This window comes from Drosophila kikkawai, chromosome X (genome assembly GCF_030179895.1).
Source record: "Drosophila kikkawai strain 14028-0561.14 chromosome X, DkikHiC1v2, whole genome shotgun sequence".
NCBI lineage: Eukaryota > Metazoa > Arthropoda > Insecta > Diptera > Drosophilidae > Drosophila > Drosophila kikkawai.
The window spans coordinates 23,506,278-23,525,168 of record NC_091733.1 but is presented as its reverse complement, the minus strand read 5'-3'; the positions used below and the strand labels follow the sequence as shown (position 1 = coordinate 23,525,168).

Sequence of the window (18,891 nt, the reverse complement as noted above, 5' to 3'; positions counted from 1 at the left end):
GCCACCACAATTGTTTTCTTTTCATTTTAAATACATCACTGCCACTTCATTAATTATATAATATTTGTTTATATATATATTTTGTAAGCAAGGTAACAGGGGTGCGGAAATAATCATCCAACGTCTCGCCAGCTTCTCAGTCATCAGCTTATCATCCGGCTCTTATTATCTCTATAGCTTTATGATCTCCAGTTAGTTGGAAGTCCAATGATACCCCCGGTTCACCAGCCTATTTGTATTTCTTGGACACACGGCCTCCGCCGCCGCCTCCTCCGCCAGTCTCGGCGCCAGCTCCACGCAAAACGCTCTTGAATTTTCTCGAGTTCATTGAACGTTTTCTGTCAAAAAAAGATTAGAACCCAAAAAATTGTATAAATTAAACCATAAAAATGGTTTGGAAAGACCCACCTCTTGTTGAGCGTATTCCTGGTGAGCGGTATGTACGCATAGGGATCTAGTTGGCCGCGCTTCTTCATGTCTCCCTTGGCCTTTTTGCTGGTATATTCACTGCCCGCTGTTCGGCTGATGGATTTACCCGATTTTCCCGACTTCATGGACATGGCATCTGTGTTTCCAGCTCCTCCTCCCAGCTGTCGATGAATGCCCTTGCCACCACCGGCGGTGGCGGTGGTACGACGACTACTGGCTGTTGTCTTACCGGATTTCATGCTCAGCGCATCGCTGGCCTTGCGCTTGCGCTTGGCACCCGCACCCGCTGATTGCTGCTGCAGTTCCTCCTCATCGCTGGAGTCCTCCTCCATGCCACGCTTGGCCTTGGGCTCCTTGGCATCATCCTCCATTGATTCATCATCGGAATCATCCGAGGAGTCACCGGCGGCATCTTGGCCGCGCAGAGCCTTGTCGCTGATAATCAGGCGGCCATCGTCGGCCGTCTTGAAGCCACCGTTGGGCAACTGAGGTTTCTGCTTGAGGCTCTTGGCGGCGGCCACCGTTTGAGCAGCAGAGCCACTGGCTGCAAGATGGAGAGATTCGATTAATTAAGTAATTAAGGGTTAAACCCCCCCCTTTTGAACTTACTTAGCACATTGCCAATGGACTTGAGATCGGCCAGATCGACAATCTCGTCGGGATCCTCGCGTATGTAGGTGCTCTTTTTGGGCTGCTTGGTTTTGTTGTTGCGTCGCTTGCCAGCCACGCCGCCGTCTACATCCTCCGCATCCATTTCGTCCTCGGGCAGATCCGAGTCTGAGTCAGCCAGAATATCATCAATGCTGTGGGAGGGATAAAAAATATATATTACATACATTTATCACATAAAATATCGATTTATCACATGAAATATATAGATTTATCACATAAAATATCGAATTTTCAGATAAAATATATGGATTTATAACATAAAATATCGATTTATCACATAAAATATTGAATTATCACATGAATTATCGTTCAATATATCAACCCAATCATTAAATTTCAATAAATCCATCTGATATCAATCCCCAAACCCAAATTCCTAACCCTAAACCCACTTACGTATAGCTCTTTTGCTCCAAATTGCCACCGGCAAGCTCTTCATCGGAGCTATCCGCCTGGGCCTCCTCGTTCAGCTTCTTGCGCGTATCCCTGCGCATTTGTTTGCGTATCTTCTTGAGCCTGCGATGGGTGATCTCATCATCGCCGGGCACAAAGCGTGCCAGCTCCTCGGTGGTAAAGCGCTTGCAGAGCTTTTTCAGGAAATACCCAATTTGAATGCGACAATAACGCTTCGTATCCTTGGTCATCGCAGACAAAGAGCGCATCTTTTGGGGAAGAAAACATTTAAAATATCAAATTAAAGCCTCAGCTTCAGCTATAAAGACTTACAATCGTCTCCAGATGATTGGACACCAGGGGTATGGGCATCACCTTGATGTAGGTGATCAGAAAGGCCACCGCTGCCTCCGATTGATTGCGCGACTTTTGCACCAGAAACACAGATACCTGTTGCAGCACAAACTCCAAGGTGGCCACTGTCAGGTGCTGGCCCTGCTGCTGGATGACACTCCTGAAGGCCAGGATTGTGTTTGTCACCAAAGATTCATCGCCGGTAAAGCCAGCGGTTAGAATATCCACAAAATCATTGATTTTCCCGGCATCCTGATACAGTTGGGCAATGAATTTAATTAGCTGCTCGGCCACCGACTCCTTGCGTGTGCTGAACTCCTTGTAATTGAGCACGGCCTCGGGAATGGCCTTCATCACCAGCTGATCATTGTAGGCGAGATTATTGCGGCAATCCAGGAGGGATTTAAGGCAGCTAAAGGGGAGATTAATGGATGGTATATAAAGGGAAATCAAGGGTAAACAAAGGGTAAATAAAGGGATATAAGGGGAAAATAAAGTTTATATTCAAACTTACTACAAACGCGAGGCCTGACACACACTGCAGCTGGTGTTGAATGCCTCCAGGAGGATTTGCTGCAGCACCTGGCTGTTCTTGCGGGTAAACTTCTGGCAGGAAGCCTGCTCCGAGGTCATCAGTTCGCGCAGTAGTCTAAAATATTTACAAGATTTAAACATAAAGTTTAAATTTAAATATAAATAAAGTATAAAAACATCAAATTTCCTAGAGAAATCCATTTTAAAACCCTAAAATCCCTGGCTTAACACTCACTCATAGGTCTTCCTCTGCTGCTTCTTCAGCTTCTGCTCATCCTTGGCCACCAGCTTGGACTTGTCGTTCCTCAGAATGGGCGCCATGTGCTTCTCAAAGTAAGTCTCGATGCTGCGGCACTTTTGCACCCTCACAATGGCGGCATTAATATCAAACATGGCATCGTACTCAAAGCTGGCCACCGCCGTGGCCGCCAACTGAGTCTGGGCGGTCTCAAAGAGCTGCAGCTGGACATCCGTGGGCGAACGGGCAATGTACGAACGTATCACTTCCAGGCAGCGCTTTCGCAGATCCGCCTCGTAGGTGCCCTTCGGCTTTTGGATGTAAATGTTGATCAGGCGGGGAAGGAAATTCTTGGCAAACATGCCAATTGCCTGATGGCACTCCGGGCTCTGGCTCTCGTCCAGCAGCTCCATCAGACCATCATAGATGGGTGACCTCAACTCGGGATTCTGATCGAGGGTATTGCCCAAGGTGGGAGCCAAGTGTCGCAGATATTCGGGATCCCGGGGCTGGCGACAGAAGCCAGGGAACAGGCCCCACAGCTGGCAGCACAGCAGCTCGTAGATGTGCGCTGTGGCGGGCGTGGTCTTGTCCAGCCACTTTACATGACAATCCTTGGCCAGGGGTATTATCTTCTCCCAAAAGAACTGCAAACTAGCACCCTTGGCGCCCTCGCGCAGCAGCGGCAATAGCCAAGAGCGTTCCATTTGCATGCCGCCGGTCTTGGCATCCGCCAGGGGTATCGCTGTGAGCACCAGTTCCGGTCCCAAGGCCTTGATGGCACTGATCAGTGTGTGCTCGATCTGGAGGCGATGGCTGCTCTGGGTGTCATAGCGCTTGGCTATGGTCAGCAGAGATGGTGTTAGCTCCTTGCTGGAAAAGAGAAATCATGGTTATCTATCTATCTCCCTCTAATCCAAGCCAGAAACTCACCCAAATTGCTTGCCACACGCCTCAAAGACAATGGAAAAGATGAGAATCACATATTTGGAGATCTCACCGAACGGAGCATTCAAAACCTTGTGCATGGACTCAATTATTCTGGCCACACTCGGGCGATTCCGCTGCACTGCCTCCGGTTCTGTGGAGCCACAGGCCTTGGCCACACAATCCTGAAGCAGCTCCTTGATACAATTCGAGACGCCAACCACCAGCTCCGTGCGATCCGATAGCCACAAGTCGGTGGTGCAGACATCAACGAGACGCGGCAGAGCCTGCATGCACAGATCCAGCTGGAGGGTGGCCAAATGAAGATGACCCTCCTTCAAAACTGTGATCCAGGCCAGCATCTGACGGACATCGCTGCGATCCGGACGATACTCATGGATGGCGGCCAAGAGCTTGGCGCACAGCGAGGCATTCAAATTGGGACTGCGGGTAAGGAAGAGACCATGCAGCACTTGGAAGCAGTTGGTCCGGACGAGCACATTGGCTGCCGTCATAATGGACAGCAAATGCTCGCACACATTGCGTATATCTTCCGTCCGGAAACCGGACAGTGTATCCTTGAGCAAGGCCAGTGTGTACAGCACCGTGGTCTGGGCATTGGCCAAAACCTCGGGCTTGAATTGGGCAAGACAGAATTTGGTAACCCGGCTGCTTGCTGGATGATGCTTCACCTTGGGCTGATCTGGCTGTGGCTCCTTCTTCTCCGTTACATCCTCATCTTCATCTTCGTTTACTTTCACCGGCGGCAGCATGAAGCAACTGCCATGGATAACAGACACCACTGCATGCTGGGCGGCCTTGCGTATCTTGGGCTTGGAGTGAATACTAAAAGCCAGCAGGGCATCAAAGTACTGGAACGTAGAGCTATAAGTCCATGTGGCATATTCCTGGGCACGCAGCAGCACCGAAAGGCAGCCAACAATCTGTAAATCTATGAGAATTAGCCACCAGACAAGGAGAAAGTTACCCTAAAAACTCACATAACGGATGACCGACTGATTGCTGGACTCTATAAATCGCTGGAGCAGGGCCTGCATCGTGGCAGCTGTCTGGGCAAAGCGTCGACGCAGCACGGGCGCTGGCACCGACTTAATGCCCATGGAAAGCAACGATAAACCGGCTATAATGTCACGCTCCTCCTTGGCCGCCTCAATCTGTTCCATCAGCAGCAGAAAGTACTCTGTGGACGTTTCACTGCCACCCTTTTCGCGTATGATTTCGGTTAGGGCACTGAGTATGGCCAGCATTTCCTTGTGCAGATCAGAAGAGGCCCGAAAGCCGGTTAAGAGCTTCTTGAAGCTCATGTTGCTGCAGCTGGTGTAATTGGAGGCAAAGGTCTTGAAGGTCTGGGCGGTCCCAGAGGGCGCTGTGCCCGTACCGGACATGCCTTCGTCCTCGTCATCGTTCAGGTTGAAGCTCATCAGGCTACCGGCCACATCGTTGACGGTTGTGGTTTCAGCATTGTAGGCCTGTCGTTGCTCATGCTTGTGCACCGCCTCCATTGTGAGGCCAGTGGGCGTGGCAGCCGCTAGGTGGGAATTACAAAAAAATATTGACCAAAATATGATAAAAAAGGTTTATATAGAGAGCAACTCACCCAGGCTTAGATTGGGCTGAAAGAAGCGTGATTTTGCTTTCAGGCGATGCTTCATCTGGTCGGGATTGGAGACCGCCGACTGGCCCTTGGACCATGTCTTGCCCTTGCCATGGCGCTTCAGCTTTGAACGGAATTTGCCCATGATCCACGCGAGAAATGCTCAAAATAGAGAATGCAACAATTTTTGTCCAAAACAAGAATCCAACACGTGCGCGGTTAGAGGTGGCCAAAACGGCTGTCGATAGGTCATATGGGTTGATCGCTTATCGATTTGTACACCTGCTGCAACAGCTGATTGATTGACATCGGTTTGTGTCTGAGCTAGCAGCTGAGCTCCATGCTTTTGCTTGGAAATTATTGATATTATTATTATAAATACATATATTTTACATGTTTTCTCACAAATATTTTGTTATTTTGCAATTGGTAACTGTTCGATACTCCTTCTTTTGTTATCGACTACCTTTTTTATCGAATAGTGTATGTGTGAGCCATCAGCTGATTGGTGTTTTTGTGTGCGTGCGAGTCTAAAGTCGGGGAAATCTAAAAGTAAATGCAATTATTTTCGCAGAAAACAAGGAGGCGCGGGCGTCTGAAAGTAACGAGGCAGAAAAAGAACCGAGACGGCCAAAGACGACACACACACATCCGGCAGAATCGCAACCATAATAGAAGCAGTGCAGTGCGAGGCCAGAACAATGACAAGTCGCCAGCGAACGGTGATTATATTCAAATCCGAATCGGACAGCAGTGATGTTTATGCGGAAACGCTGGAGAAGCATGACTTCAATCCGGTGTTCATACCCACGCTAAGTTTCGGCTTCAAGAACCTGGTGGAGCTGCGCGCCAAGCTCCAGACACCGGACAAGTATGCCGGCATCATATTCACCTCGCCGCGCTGCGTGGAGGCTGTGGGCGAGTCCCTGAATCTCGGGGAACTGCCCGGCGGATGGAAGCTCTTGCATAACTATGCCGTGGGCGAGGTGACCCACAATCTGGCCCTGAGCACCTTGGACCAGCTATTCACGCACGGCAAACAGACGGGCAATGCGCGGGCTCTCGGTGATTTTATTGTGGACACCTTCGATGGTTCCCGGGATCTGCCGTTGCTTCTTCCCTGCGGCAACCTAGCCACGGACACGCTGCTCTCGAAGCTGGCGGAGAATGGCTTCTCCATCGATGCCTGCGAGGTGTATGAGACGCGATGTCATCCCGAACTCGGACCAAATGTGGAGCGAGCCCTGGCCACCTATGGCGAGTCCCTGGAGTTCCTGGCCTTCTTCTCCCCGTCGGGCGTCAACTGTGCCCAGGAGTACTTCAAGGCGCACAACCAATCGATGGATAAATGGAAGCTGGTGGCCATTGGGCCCAGCACCAGGCGGGCCCTGGAATCGCAGGGCCTCAAAGTATACTGCACCGCCGAGCGGCCGACAGTGGAGCATCTGGTGAAGGTGCTGCTCAATCCGCAGGACAGCAGAGAGCGGCTGCTGAAGGAGCGCGAAAGGATGGCGGCCCTGGAGAATAACAATTAAGTGGCAACCCGTAACCCTAAGTCTGTTGAGAATCTGGAGAATCATCAGTGGGATTTGTACTCTCCCCTAGCGAAAAGCCCAAGATGTACATACAAGCAGCAGTCTTGAGATTTGTAGTGCTATGGCTTATTGTAGCTATCGTAGTGATTTCTAAAATGATTTTCCTATTTAAACTTAAAAATTCGTAGTTGATTTAATTAAATCTTTGCGGAGAGTACACTTTTATTTCAAATCCTGAGATAATAGAAAATCCTAAAAAAGACACAAACAAAAGGAAAACTAAAAGACTAAACTAAACTATATTTTATTTATTTTTTATTTTGTATTGACCTCCGAACGAGAGTACAAAATTAGCGGGCATCAAATGCCGGGCGACGTTTTCGATCAAGCTGAATAAAATTGTTTCTAAATTTAGTCGGTGGTGGTCTTTGTGGGTCAAATGGGAGGGTTGGCATGGCAGATGATCAAACTAAAGTAAACTTGAGCAATGATTGCTATTTACTTTGTGAGTTTTTTAATTTTCTTAAGTTTAGATCAATGTTTTTGAATTTTAATTCCCAAAATAATCCAGTAATATGTTGACCATATATAAAATATAAAAAAAAGAATAAGCCAAGTAATTGTTATTTATTATATTTCTAGATTTTAAATCAAAATGTTTTTCCCGCAAAAGGACACTATCAACATAAGCTCGTTTCTTCTTGACCTGTTATCGTTATTCGATAGTCCATAGCGCAATCAAACAAATTCCGATACATAGAAAATACCAAATAATCGTCGTTTTTCCAGCTCTAGTTTTTGTTTCGTTCGGTTCGCTCTTTTTTTGCGTTTATTTGATTTCGTTTCCTTTGAAAAAAAACCACAAAGGACGTTTAAAGCTGCAAAAACAAGACGACAAGCAACTGGACCTTTTCGAATTAAACCTTAGAAACGGAGAAAAAACGTAAGTTCAAGGAAATTCCAACGCTCTAACGAAAAAGCAAAAAAAGCGCAACAAGCCGCACGCACAAACAGGCATACGTTCTCACACACGCACACATACACACACTACCACACGCCGGCAAAAGTTGAGCGTTGAACGTCTTTTTTTTTGTCGCCCGCTTTTTTATTCGTGTTTCGTTTTCACAGCGACGAACTGCCTTTTTTTTATACGTGTGTGTGCTAAAAGGAGGAAAACGAGAAGCAATTTTTACGAGAATATAAATTCTTAAGCTTTGCTGGCGACAAAAACAACGGCAAGTTGTATGTGTGTGTGCGTGAGTGAGTTTTGCGAATTTCTGTTATTTACATATAATTTTTCTCAATTTTCGTGAATAATTTCCTCAACTTTGTTGCTGAAATTGCAGCAAGAATAAAACAAAAAACAAAATGTGTAGGAATATAAAATGCAAACGTAAAACGTAAAGAAAGCAAAGGCTGAAATACCGGTATGTGGCGGCATTTATGTGTGCTGGTGTGTGTGTGTGTAAGAGAGAAATAGAGACTGAAGTGTGAGTCATTAACCGGCATTTAAAAATAAGTTAAAATAAGCACATTTCACAAAAGTGAATATAGAAATAATAAATACTGCAAATTAAGGCAATATTTTAAAGAAACCCCCTCTCATATGCTCTGTATTCCACTCAAACACACACACACACGTGCAGTTGAAAGCCAAACCAAAAGTCGGTTAGTTAATTTGGCGTAAGAGCGAGACAAAGCTAGGGCTTTTTGAGTGAATTTTTAAATTTTCGGCAGCTGCCATAAATCACAAATGCCGTATGTGTGAGTGAGGCGTGTGAAAATTGCAGCAGCCACTCCAACCACCGTTTTTCCAAAGTTTTCCCTTGCCACCTTTTACCTTTTGCCGTCATTCCTCTCCTTTCCTTTTCTTCCCTTTCTGTCTTTGTGTCTCGTAAGTCGCTCACTTCCGTCTTTGTCAAATGTCTCCCCTTCCTCTCTCTCTCTCTTACTCTTTCTCCTATTGCTCATTAGCATGGAGTCGCATTTTCCAGTTAGAACATATAACACTTCTAGTTGGAAGTGCGTGACGCGGTTTTTTCTTACCAGATCAACTGGCGATCGGAGATGCGTCCTAGCTGTTGGCGGGAAAAAGCTAAAAGGCAGTTAATTATTTAATTTGTAAAGTGTTTCTCAAGAACTTTTGCAAATTTAATTTTTAAGTATTTAATTAATTCAAATTTAACTATTAAATACAACTATTATTCATAAAAAATTTTTGGTAGTGAAATGGACTTGAGTACACAAATATTAAATATTTTATAAATTTAAATTTTTTATGCAATTAATTTAGAAATGAAATATTTTAGTTTATTATTTTGCAATTTATACTCCATCTCTAGCTTGGTATTTATGACCAACATCTCTTCGCTGTCATCTTTTCTGACGGCCCGCTTTTAATACGGGTTCGAAGAGCTGTTAGAGTTTCCAGTTGCTTTAGTTCCCCCTTCGGCCCTGCGCCCCCCTCCGTACATATATTATTATTTATTATTATTGAACAGAGCATTTTCAGGCGCTTTTTTCAGCCTGTTGCTGGCCTGGCTGTATTCTTTTGTGATTTGTCATGCATTGTCAAAGTCCCACTATGTACATTATATATATGTATATGTCGGAGATATCCGTTATTTAATTTAACCGTAGTCGAGCCAGCGAGTTCTGTTCGCCTGCGCAGTCAAATCGAATCTGTCATCACGCCACTTTTCCTGTGGCCCTTTCACCTTTTCTTACTTTTCACTCAGATGTCATTCCTAGACAATCTCAAGCTGTCTCTCTCATTCTCTCCTATTGTTGCGACAGACGAACAGACCTCACTCAGTAACACTCCTGTTACCGACTCAACTGTCATTGCGCCTGCGCGCCAGCGACACCTACAGGCTACCAATACCTGAGCATGCCGAATAGTTCTGTTGCCATAGCAACAAGCTTTCCAAATTTGCACTTAGCAACCAACTCGCCGACACGGCCATCCTGACAATTCACGCGTCCTCGCGTGACGTGTCTTCTAATAGCTCTAAACATAACTGTCATTTTCATTTATCATTCTCTCTTTTTTCTCTCTTTGGTCTCAACTTAACATTTCATTTTATCTGTTTTATTCATGTCAAATAAGCTTTACTTTTATTTCTTCTCGCCACTTCATTCTCTTCTCGTACCAAATCTGTATCTCTGTATCTCTCTGCTCGTACCACAACTCTTACTCAACATCTCTTCATCAATTTATACAGGCTCTTGCTGCACACTTTGCAACGCTCACACGCACCTCTTGCGTCACGGTCTCTCTGGACCCTCACAGCCTTATAAATGATTCCACCAACGAGTGCCTCAGTCGGCGATCTCTCGCTTACACTTCTAGTGTCTTCAAATGTTAGTTTGGCAGGATAACCTTTCGAAACCATAGAGTACAAGCTCTTTTCGTATTTCAAAAGGCTCCGCTTCACATATTCTGACCATAGGAATAAAGTAGGCCCTGTTTCATGTGATCCGACATATATATGTATCTACTGTGAGTCAAAAGATCTGATGTATCTGTAGCGGAAATTACAAAACCCCATATGGGATCTAGAATCTTATATCTTCGGTTGAAATATAAGTAAGAAGAATAAGTATATTAATTTCTGCACTATATTTTTAATATGTTATTACTTGTACATTTTAAAATGTTTAATATTTAATTTTTATTAAATTCGTTTTTTTTATTTTAAATTCTAAAATAGTATTTCTTCTCTAGTACCAAGTAGCAATTTCATAGTGATGATATATTGTTCTCTGTGTGCTTTGGCATCTTGCTTTAGCTCTGCCCCTCCATTCCACTCCTTTCACACATTCCCCAGCCAATGTTCAACGGTTTTGTGTGGCACTGAGAAAGCGACAAAGTTGTCAGCTTCTTCACTTCTCAAATGAATGCCGTTCAATAAGCCGAAAAAAGTTGCTGGGAATTGATCGAGTCCAACGATCGGCTATAGAAAAATTTGCATTAGCCTTTGTGATGAACTATGCGAGTACCCTGGTTACTATGAGAATTTCAAATTAATTAAGATGAATATTAGGTTAGATTTTCTGAGAATTTTTTGGGAAAAGTTAAATTTTTAATAGATTTTATTTCCAGTGATTTATGTATAATTTAAATATGAAGCAGGGATGCTTGAGACAAAGCTCACACACAGATACAGAGGTCACGAACCTTGCTATCTCCAGTTGCAATCTGTTGCGCTTTTTGTTTGTTTCTGCACTTGAAGCAAAGCTACGACAGCTTTAATTCATTCTGAATAAAATCCTGTAAAACCGATATACCATGAATACACCCATTACCGCATCTGGCATAACTAGGCTAGCGCGCTTCTTGCTCGCCATTGACGACGGATGCTGTACGCCTTTTTATTTACACATCTCGCTCTCGATCCATCTCGTGCTCTCTCTCTCTCTTTCTCTATCTTTTATATATCTTTGCACTTGGACTGGTTATTTGGCCATTCATTATTTGATTTATGGCCTGGAAAATGGTCCAGCTACAGTGAAATGTGCCCACTCATCCTCTTTCTCCGCTGCTGCTGGCTCAATTAGCACATTTCTACACATACATATCTCCATATATTTGGAGAAATATATATGTCCAACTTGACTGGAAACGTATGATGTGGTCTACTACTCCGTTTGGTTTGCATATCTTCTGAGATGCGCTCACCCAAAAAAAAAACTAAAGATGAGAGATGCGAGTATAAAAAACCAGTTTCACCGGCCCAGTGTTGCCATTTTGCACGAAATTTGCGTGGCCGGCAACTTGGAGTCTTCTCCTCCATTCTCTTGGCTTTATTGCTCCATCTTTTACCTCCTCTTGCATCCCCCAAAAGTTCTCTGGAAGAGCAGCAGAATATATGGGACAGGTAAAAAAGTGCCGAAAACCTTGAGATGGTATCGTGAGGATTAAGTTGAAGATCAATAAATTAATCAAGACCAAAGTGGATTAAGTTTACAGAATAACACTTAGTCTTTGTTCAATATAAATCAAGAACGGGAAGAATTCTTCTGAATAAAATTTTAGAACATGTCGAAATACTTTAATTCTGAATATTTTCTTAATGACTATATATATTTTTTTATATATTTTTATTATATTTAAAAATCCATTAGAAAGATAGGTAGAAAGAGGATTCAGCGTCTCATGTACTTATGTTTACTTTTTCTAAGGCAACAATCAAATAAAGGTTTAACTTTAAAATCTCATAAAAAATCGGCTTTTAAAGTTTATTTATTGACCATCCAGAAGCTGGTACAGTTTATGTATTTACTGTTTCCTTTTTTTTACTGCAAATTTGAAATCAGAGATCGACGTTAAAAGTTGGCTCCCATCCCCAATCGCACCCACAATGTCTGGCTGTGCTTGTTTTTTTGTTTTTACTGTTTTTGGTTTTTGTTTTTTTTTTTTGTAGGGGAATTGAAATTGGGAATGGCTTTTGGCCGTGTTTTTTTTTAATTTTGTTTTTGACATTGAATACACAAAATTTGCAGCGAACAAGCAACAAAGGCAAAATGCGCGCGGAGAGGCACCTAAAAGCGACTGACGTCATGGCTGCGTCTGTTTGCCGCCCCAAGAGCGTGTTCGTTATATTGTATTTTGTATTTATTTATTCACAAAAAAAAAAGCAGAACGAACGGCGAACACCCAATGCTATTCAAAGTACAGTGATCGTTCGGAAAATGAGCGAGGAAGGAAAGCCAGTATCCTCGTATCAAGAGGTGCTATTTTATTTTAAAAATTTATTTTTGGGAAGTTATTTATAATAAATTTTCAAAAATGTTTCTAAATATAAATAAACTATTTTTTAAGTATATTAATAATTTTTTCCGTTTTAAAAACTTTTTTTTTCACTGCCTACGAACTTGAAATTCAGCAACAAAAAAGAAAGGAACTCACTCACTGGCGCTCTCCCTAGCCGTCTCCCTATCTTTCTCCAATTCTCTTGCTCTCTGGAAATTCTCTCGCGTGTTTACTCAGGCGTCGGCTTTTTTTTTCGTTATTTTATTTATTTTTCTCTTTTTTTAAATTTTATTTTTTGGTGCAACAAGTGTGTGCGGCGTTTTTTTTTATTTTCTTTACCATTTTTTATGTTAATTAACCAAAACGAGTTGGCGTTGTTGTTGCGTTTCTCGTGTTTTGTTATGCTTGACTAGTTAAGCGCGTAGAGAGCGAGAGATAGAGAGTAGGAGAGAAAAGAGAGATGATCGTTATATAATAGGGAAAACGTTGCTTTCAAATTGACAAGCGTTGCCACCTGATCAAAAGTAAGCCCCACGCCCCTTTTTAAAAAAAAAGGGAGGAAAATATGTTTATACGCTCAACGATTTGGAGGTTTTTTTTTTTATTTAGATATAATTTTAAAATTAACAGGAAATACAAATGTATATTATTTTTGCATTTAAAAATCAAATTATTATTAAATTAAAATTAATGAACAATTAAATTATTTTATTTAATTTTATTTAATTTTTTTCTTGTCATAATCACCAACCATAATTCTCAAACCATGCGACTTGCATTATTTATTGTTCTAGCTTTTTACTCCCCTAAAAATGTAAAATATTGTATTTTGTGTGTCAACAGTAAATACTAAATTATCTTTGCATTATCTTTAGTTTTTTATTTCCCCTTCGTTTGCATTTTCTTGACTGAGAAGAAGCTGAGAGAAGCTTAAAGAACATGACATGAGAGAGATATTATGGTGGAAAATGTAAAGTATAGAAAACACGATATTTTAACTCTCAGATTTTTTTTTTAACTCGAATTTTAAATTTTTAATTTCCCAAGTGTTACTCACTCCAACCCGCCCTTCACCCAATTTTCCGAAAGCAGCGACGCGTGAGAAATTAATCAACGCAATGACTCAGAAGAGACTGCAGCAGCGAGCGAATAGGGCTAGGGAAGGGGGGAATATGATAAAAGAGTGGGAACGTAGACGATGAAAATCGAGGGGAGACCCCAACAATTTAGTGGGTCAAACGAAAAATGCCAAAAGTTAAATAGAAGTTCGCTATGGAAAATTGGTGTCTTAATCTCAGGATCTACCAAAGATTCGAACTTCACTTTTGGGATGCACTTAGATGAGGGCTTTAGGAGTATATTTTATTGTTATTTAAGAATTTTTAAAAATATTAAAAAAATATGTATTTTCTATATAAAGGCAATATTCTAGGATCTGAGGGATATAAATTCTAAAACTTTTTAAATTTAAAAGAAAAAGTATCTCAAAACTACCATGTATCTTGAAGTCGATAAAACTCCACTTTCTGGATAGTTGGTTAATTTTTATTGCCGGCGACCTCCAGACGACGACGACGACGATCGCCGTCGCCGCCCTACACTTCCCCATTTTATTCTCTGCTCTCCACTCGCATTTAACCATTTTTCGTATCTTATCTTTCTCTTTTTTTCACTTGCACAACACTCTGCGTGGGCTTTTACTTTTCATCTTTGCTGCTGCTGCTGTTGCTGCTTTTTGTGTGTTTGTTTAAGTGCTTTTAAAAGTGAAAGAGCTCAGACCGCTCAACAGAAATTATAATAAAAACCAACCCAAGGAGTTGCCTGTTTTGTTGAAATCGCGGCCTGGGACAAGATTCTGGAATGTTTTTTATTCCCAGCATTTCATTTTTTTTTGTTCATTGTTGATCGTTTAATGACTTGGGTTTTGGGTGTGAGTAGGCTTTCTGGGCAATAATTGTATATATTTTGATACTATTTTTTAATTTATTATTATATTTTTAATGTATACTCATTTTAATCAACTTGCAAATTGATTTTTGTATGATTGAAAAGTTATTTTTATTTGTTGTCTTTCGATTGCGTCACTCCAGAAGTCAACACCTCTCATCGGCACCCTCGATCCCAATTAATTGCATTTTTTTTTGCGCTAAACATTTCTTTCTAATCATTTATGGACGCAGCTTAAGTTGTACCCTCCTTTTTTGTTTTATTTCGTTTGCTTACGCTCGAATGATAACACGAGAATACCATATATGTATGTGTGTTTGCGTAGTTTTTGTTGCTAATTTTTTATCAATTTTCAAATTGATAAACTATTTTTTTTGTCAAGCATTTTTCGCGTTTCGGAGATCACGTAATGTTCTAATTTTAACTCTGTTAGCATTTGCTGATATCCCAAAAAAAATGAGAGAATATGACGCCATAAGAGATTTTGCTTGGAGTTTGCAATTATACACTACTGCAGTCTGATAATTAGTTTTGTTAAAGTTTAAGGAGCCAACAATTACGGAGAGTACGTGCTTAGAATTGAATTACAAGTATAGAAGTTGTCTGAACCATTCAAGAAGATATTCTGCATGACAACCCAGCTTTAGGCTTGCGTAAATTAATGCATTATATTATCTATGTATTTTATCAGACTTTCAACAACCTTTTGCCAACTTGCAGCATATTTCTCCCTAGTTGAAGGTTTAAAAATGTAAAGTGAGAAGAAGTGGCGGGGTTCACTGTACTTGGCTAAGCCCTCGGTGTGTGCGACGTTATTGACGATATGCTCATATCGCACTTTGGGCTTTACTAACATGTACGTACTTATGTTGGAATGTTGCGACCCAAGGTCTCCGTCCGACTCTCTTGATATCAGTTACAAAGTTCTCGAGAATTCGAGGCGGCGGCGGCAGCGTCTGCCTCTGGCAAGAAGATGTTTGCCAACTTCCAAGCATTAGGTGCCTATGCATGCTCCTATTTCCGTTTATATTGCGTGTTATCAGCTTACTATATCTTGGAAGTAACCTGCAAATGGCAAAACAATGCAACTAACAGCACCTGTTGTATTTGACTGGTCTGATTTGCAGGTGGATATCATGGAATACACTCGGAATTGGTTGATTCACTTGAGTTCTTGTTGCAAAATTGAGTAATATAATGGATATTTTTGTATTTAATAATTAAAACAATCAAATTTAAGATAGTTCTGCAGATAAAAACTAAATACAGATACATAGGTTTTAAAGAAATGCAAAGTCGTAATTTGCATAATTAGAACCATGGCTAGATCGCCTCGTCTGGTTATATTGATCAATTATACAGGGTCAGAACATACTTTATTTTACTCCCTAAAATAAAAAACTAATAAAATTAATTACTTATAATTAAATGCGTTAAGCTGGGTGCCAAAATGCAATACTGCCGTGATTTTAATGGGTAACCAATAAAACCGCATGTGCATAGGTTAGGTTAGGCGTGTGTTTGTATGTGAGATATTATTTCCTGTGCTATCTTTAAGCTCCACTCGACACTCCACGTCTTACTCTTCTCTCAGTGGTATACTTAGGAAATCTTAGGAGTTTTGGGGTATATTGAGGGGTCTTATTCGAGTATAAAACGAGTATTAATCTAACCAATAAAACATATTCATTCATAAAGTAAAATATAAATGTTAGCCCTAGGATATATTAGGATCTTAAACTAGTGTGGTTTGGGCAACTATAATATCTGAATATTAGAAACTTTGTATGTTGGTTTTTAAATATAAACCATAATGTTTATCTTTATCTGTTACTAAAGAATTCATATAAACCCGCTTAAATTTGAGTCATATTTTATTTTCAAGAAGCATTTTAAAGTTGAGTCTTTTGAAAATAGCGTTCTCACTTGTTTGTTGTTGCTGTATTATTATAAAATTTAGCTTAACTTGCTTACGCGGGCAGAGTGACTGGGTGAGAGGGAGCGAATAAAGTAGGCTCCAAAAGCCAAAGCTCCCTCTTCCGTTGCTCTCTCCAGCTCATTCATTCTCCAGAGCACAGTGGTTAAACTTGCTCGAATAAGTGCACAAAAAAACCTGTTGCTTGAAATATTTCTAAGAAATGTTTTAACTAAATAATAAAATTAATAAAATAAAATTGTTATCTTGCCTCTCTAATATAATTATTTGTTTTATTTAAATTATAAATAAATTTACCATTTAAAGGCAGTTGCTTCTTAGAATAAAAAACGAAGCAATTGAAGACTCTGTATTTTTGACCACTGTGCACTCTTCTGCTCTCTCTCTCACTCTCACTGCACAAAGCGCCAAAGCAGCAGCAGCAACAGCAGCGGCAGCGACGCAGCAGCTCAGCTCGGCTGCAAAAAAATAGAGACAGTCGCGACGGCGCGCTCGTTTCAAGCAGACGTAATTCGTTCTCTCTCACCGATACCGATAGCGATATACCGATACCGACTCCCTGATACCGTTGTGTGTGTTTGTGGTTATGCTCTTGTTGTTATTGTTATTATTGTGACTTGCACTCTCTCTCCCACTCTCCTGGTCGTTCCCTGCAATTTTCGACACTTTTTTTTCGTGTGTTCTTCAGTGTTGATCCAAGAAGAAGAAGAAGCAGCAGCAGAAGAAGCGGCGGCAACAACAAAAACAAGAAACTGCGGTTGGTATTTAACCATTTTTCATTTAAAGTCATTTTCTTCTACTTAACTTAAGCGCACCTGACTGCAGGTGTGTGTGTGTGTTTGCCCAGCAGTGATGCGTGAGTGTGAGTGCTGCGAGTGTGTGTGTTAGTGTGAGTGGACAGAGGTGGACGACAGTCAACGGCTTTTCTAAATTGACATACTTTCTAAAAAGCAGCAACAAAACGCCAGAGAAGCAGCAAAATCTCTGACCAGCAAGTACAGTGATGCCTCGAAAAAGGCGGACAAAAATCTTTAAAAATTCCAATACCAAATGAAAGAGGGAAATTATATTCTTGCCTTCTTGTTTAACATTACAATAAAAATTGCACTTAGAATTCCCAAGTTGAAATTCGGTGAAATGCAGAGACCTTAATTAAATAAATAATAAGTGTTTGAGACATTTTTCTTTAAAATTGTCTTATTATAATTAATCATGTATTTAATGGTTAATTTTTCAAAAATTTCACTGAAATTAAGTAATGGTTTTCCTTTGTGAAAACCATCTTATGGTAATAATCACTGTGATGTCAGTGGCATCCAAGTGCCACACACAGTTTAACACCCTTCCTACCTCCCCACCGCGTTGGCAGCGCCCTCGTCATAAAACAAGTTGAAAAGACAGGTGGACGAGACACAGTGGAAATGGCCAAAACCATGACCAAAACTGAAACTAACTGGAAAATGCAGTGCCTACTGTCTACCGCTATTTGCTGTGATGGCGATTAAAAATGTAAAAATCGGCAGGAAAAAGAGATCCAGCCAGCCGACTATATATGGGCATTAAACTGGACACTACGGGACTGTCGTGAAATCCAATCCATGCCAAATTAGTTGCAAGTGGAAGTCGATCGGGGGGACCACACACTTCCTCTTGCATAAGTTTTTGTTTTAACCAGAAATAGTCATGTCGGATATGTCCAAATCGATTGGTGGTTTAGGGGAATCGATTATGATAGGTATATAGACGGGGTTTCCTTGTTTCAAAATGTCTTTGAATTTGCAGATTTTAACTTTTGAAAAAATACAAACTTATTTATTTATAAATATATAAATACAAGTATTCGAAATTTAACAAACAATCGATGTTTCTGATGCTTTTTTAAGGATTAATTGATTAAAAGTCCATTAATCTCTACAAAAAGGTTATCAAATTTTTTAAAATTAAATAAATTGCATATATTTTTAATAGCTAAACATTTACATTTACCCCCAACCTTGATTATAATAGGTCCATTATGTTTCAACCAAAGTCCAAAATTTAAAGTTGAACTCTAGGAATTTTTATGTCAAATACCTAAAGGAAAATAAATGCTGAGCATTTTTCTTGGCTTATTTTGTTGTTGTATATCAGACAGCGTTTAAATTGAGGCTATAAAAATCTTAATTATGATGCCTCGAAGTTTTTTTTCTTCTTTTTTTTATGGTGCTGAAATGTGGGCTGGAAAGGGGAGGGGATGGCATGCGATCGCTAAGTTGCTCTCTGCCACTGCGCGCGTGTCTCAATGCATTTAAATTCGCTTTTTAATTTCTCAAATAATAGCAGAGTAGTGTATATTAACGTACATTTTCATCATTTCATTTAGCAATTTTTTTCTTTCTTTCTGCAATTGCCTTTGAAGGTGATGTGTGTGTGTGTCTGTGCAAATAAATGAAATGTTTTATCAGGTGCATAAGCTTACTTTTATCTATATATATGTACACTTGAGGCAAATTACCCTGAAGCTGACCGCGTGCGCGTGCTTTGAAAAGAAAAGATATAGAAATCATTATTTATATT

General features: G+C 41.0%; 3 protein-coding genes across 7 annotated transcripts in view; 2 read left to right on the top strand and 1 right to left on the bottom strand.

Annotated features, from left to right (window-relative positions):
* Window positions 1-45: 45 nt before the first annotated feature.
* On the bottom strand, window positions 46-5,410 carry LOC108075198 (RRP12-like protein). Its single transcript, XM_017167534.2, has 10 exons — window positions 5,166-5,410; window positions 4,549-5,096; window positions 3,554-4,491; window positions 2,618-3,493; window positions 2,363-2,497; window positions 1,828-2,260; window positions 1,498-1,763; window positions 1,039-1,232; window positions 409-973; window positions 46-338 (listed from the first exon to the last, which is right to left on the bottom strand). The coding sequence occupies exons 1-10, from the start codon at window positions 5,305-5,307 to the stop codon at window positions 230-232; spliced, it is 4,206 nt and encodes a 1,401-aa protein (XP_017023023.1). The 5' UTR covers window positions 5,308-5,410; the 3' UTR covers window positions 46-229.
* A 199-nt stretch (window positions 5,411-5,609) lies between these two features.
* Window positions 5,610-7,111, top strand: Uros1 (Uroporphyrinogen III synthase 1). The gene has a single exon (XM_017167353.2). The coding sequence runs from the start codon at window positions 5,864-5,866 to the stop codon at window positions 6,695-6,697; it is 834 nt and encodes a 277-aa protein (XP_017022842.1). The 5' UTR covers window positions 5,610-5,863; the 3' UTR covers window positions 6,698-7,111.
* Window positions 7,112-7,483: 372 nt separating this feature from the next.
* Moe (moesin) overlaps window positions 7,484-18,891 on the top strand; it is a 33,503-nt gene continuing 22,095 nt past the window's right edge. The window contains exon 1 of one of the 5 annotated variants that reach the window (XM_070288000.1): window positions 7,484-7,640. The gene's annotated coding sequence lies outside the window, so the exon portion shown is untranslated. Of the gene's footprint in view, window positions 7,641-7,913; window positions 7,958-16,812; window positions 17,093-18,891 lie in introns of those variants that run through there. The other 4 variants (XM_070288002.1, XM_070288001.1, XM_041774883.2 and 1 more) reach the window with 4 other exon arrangements.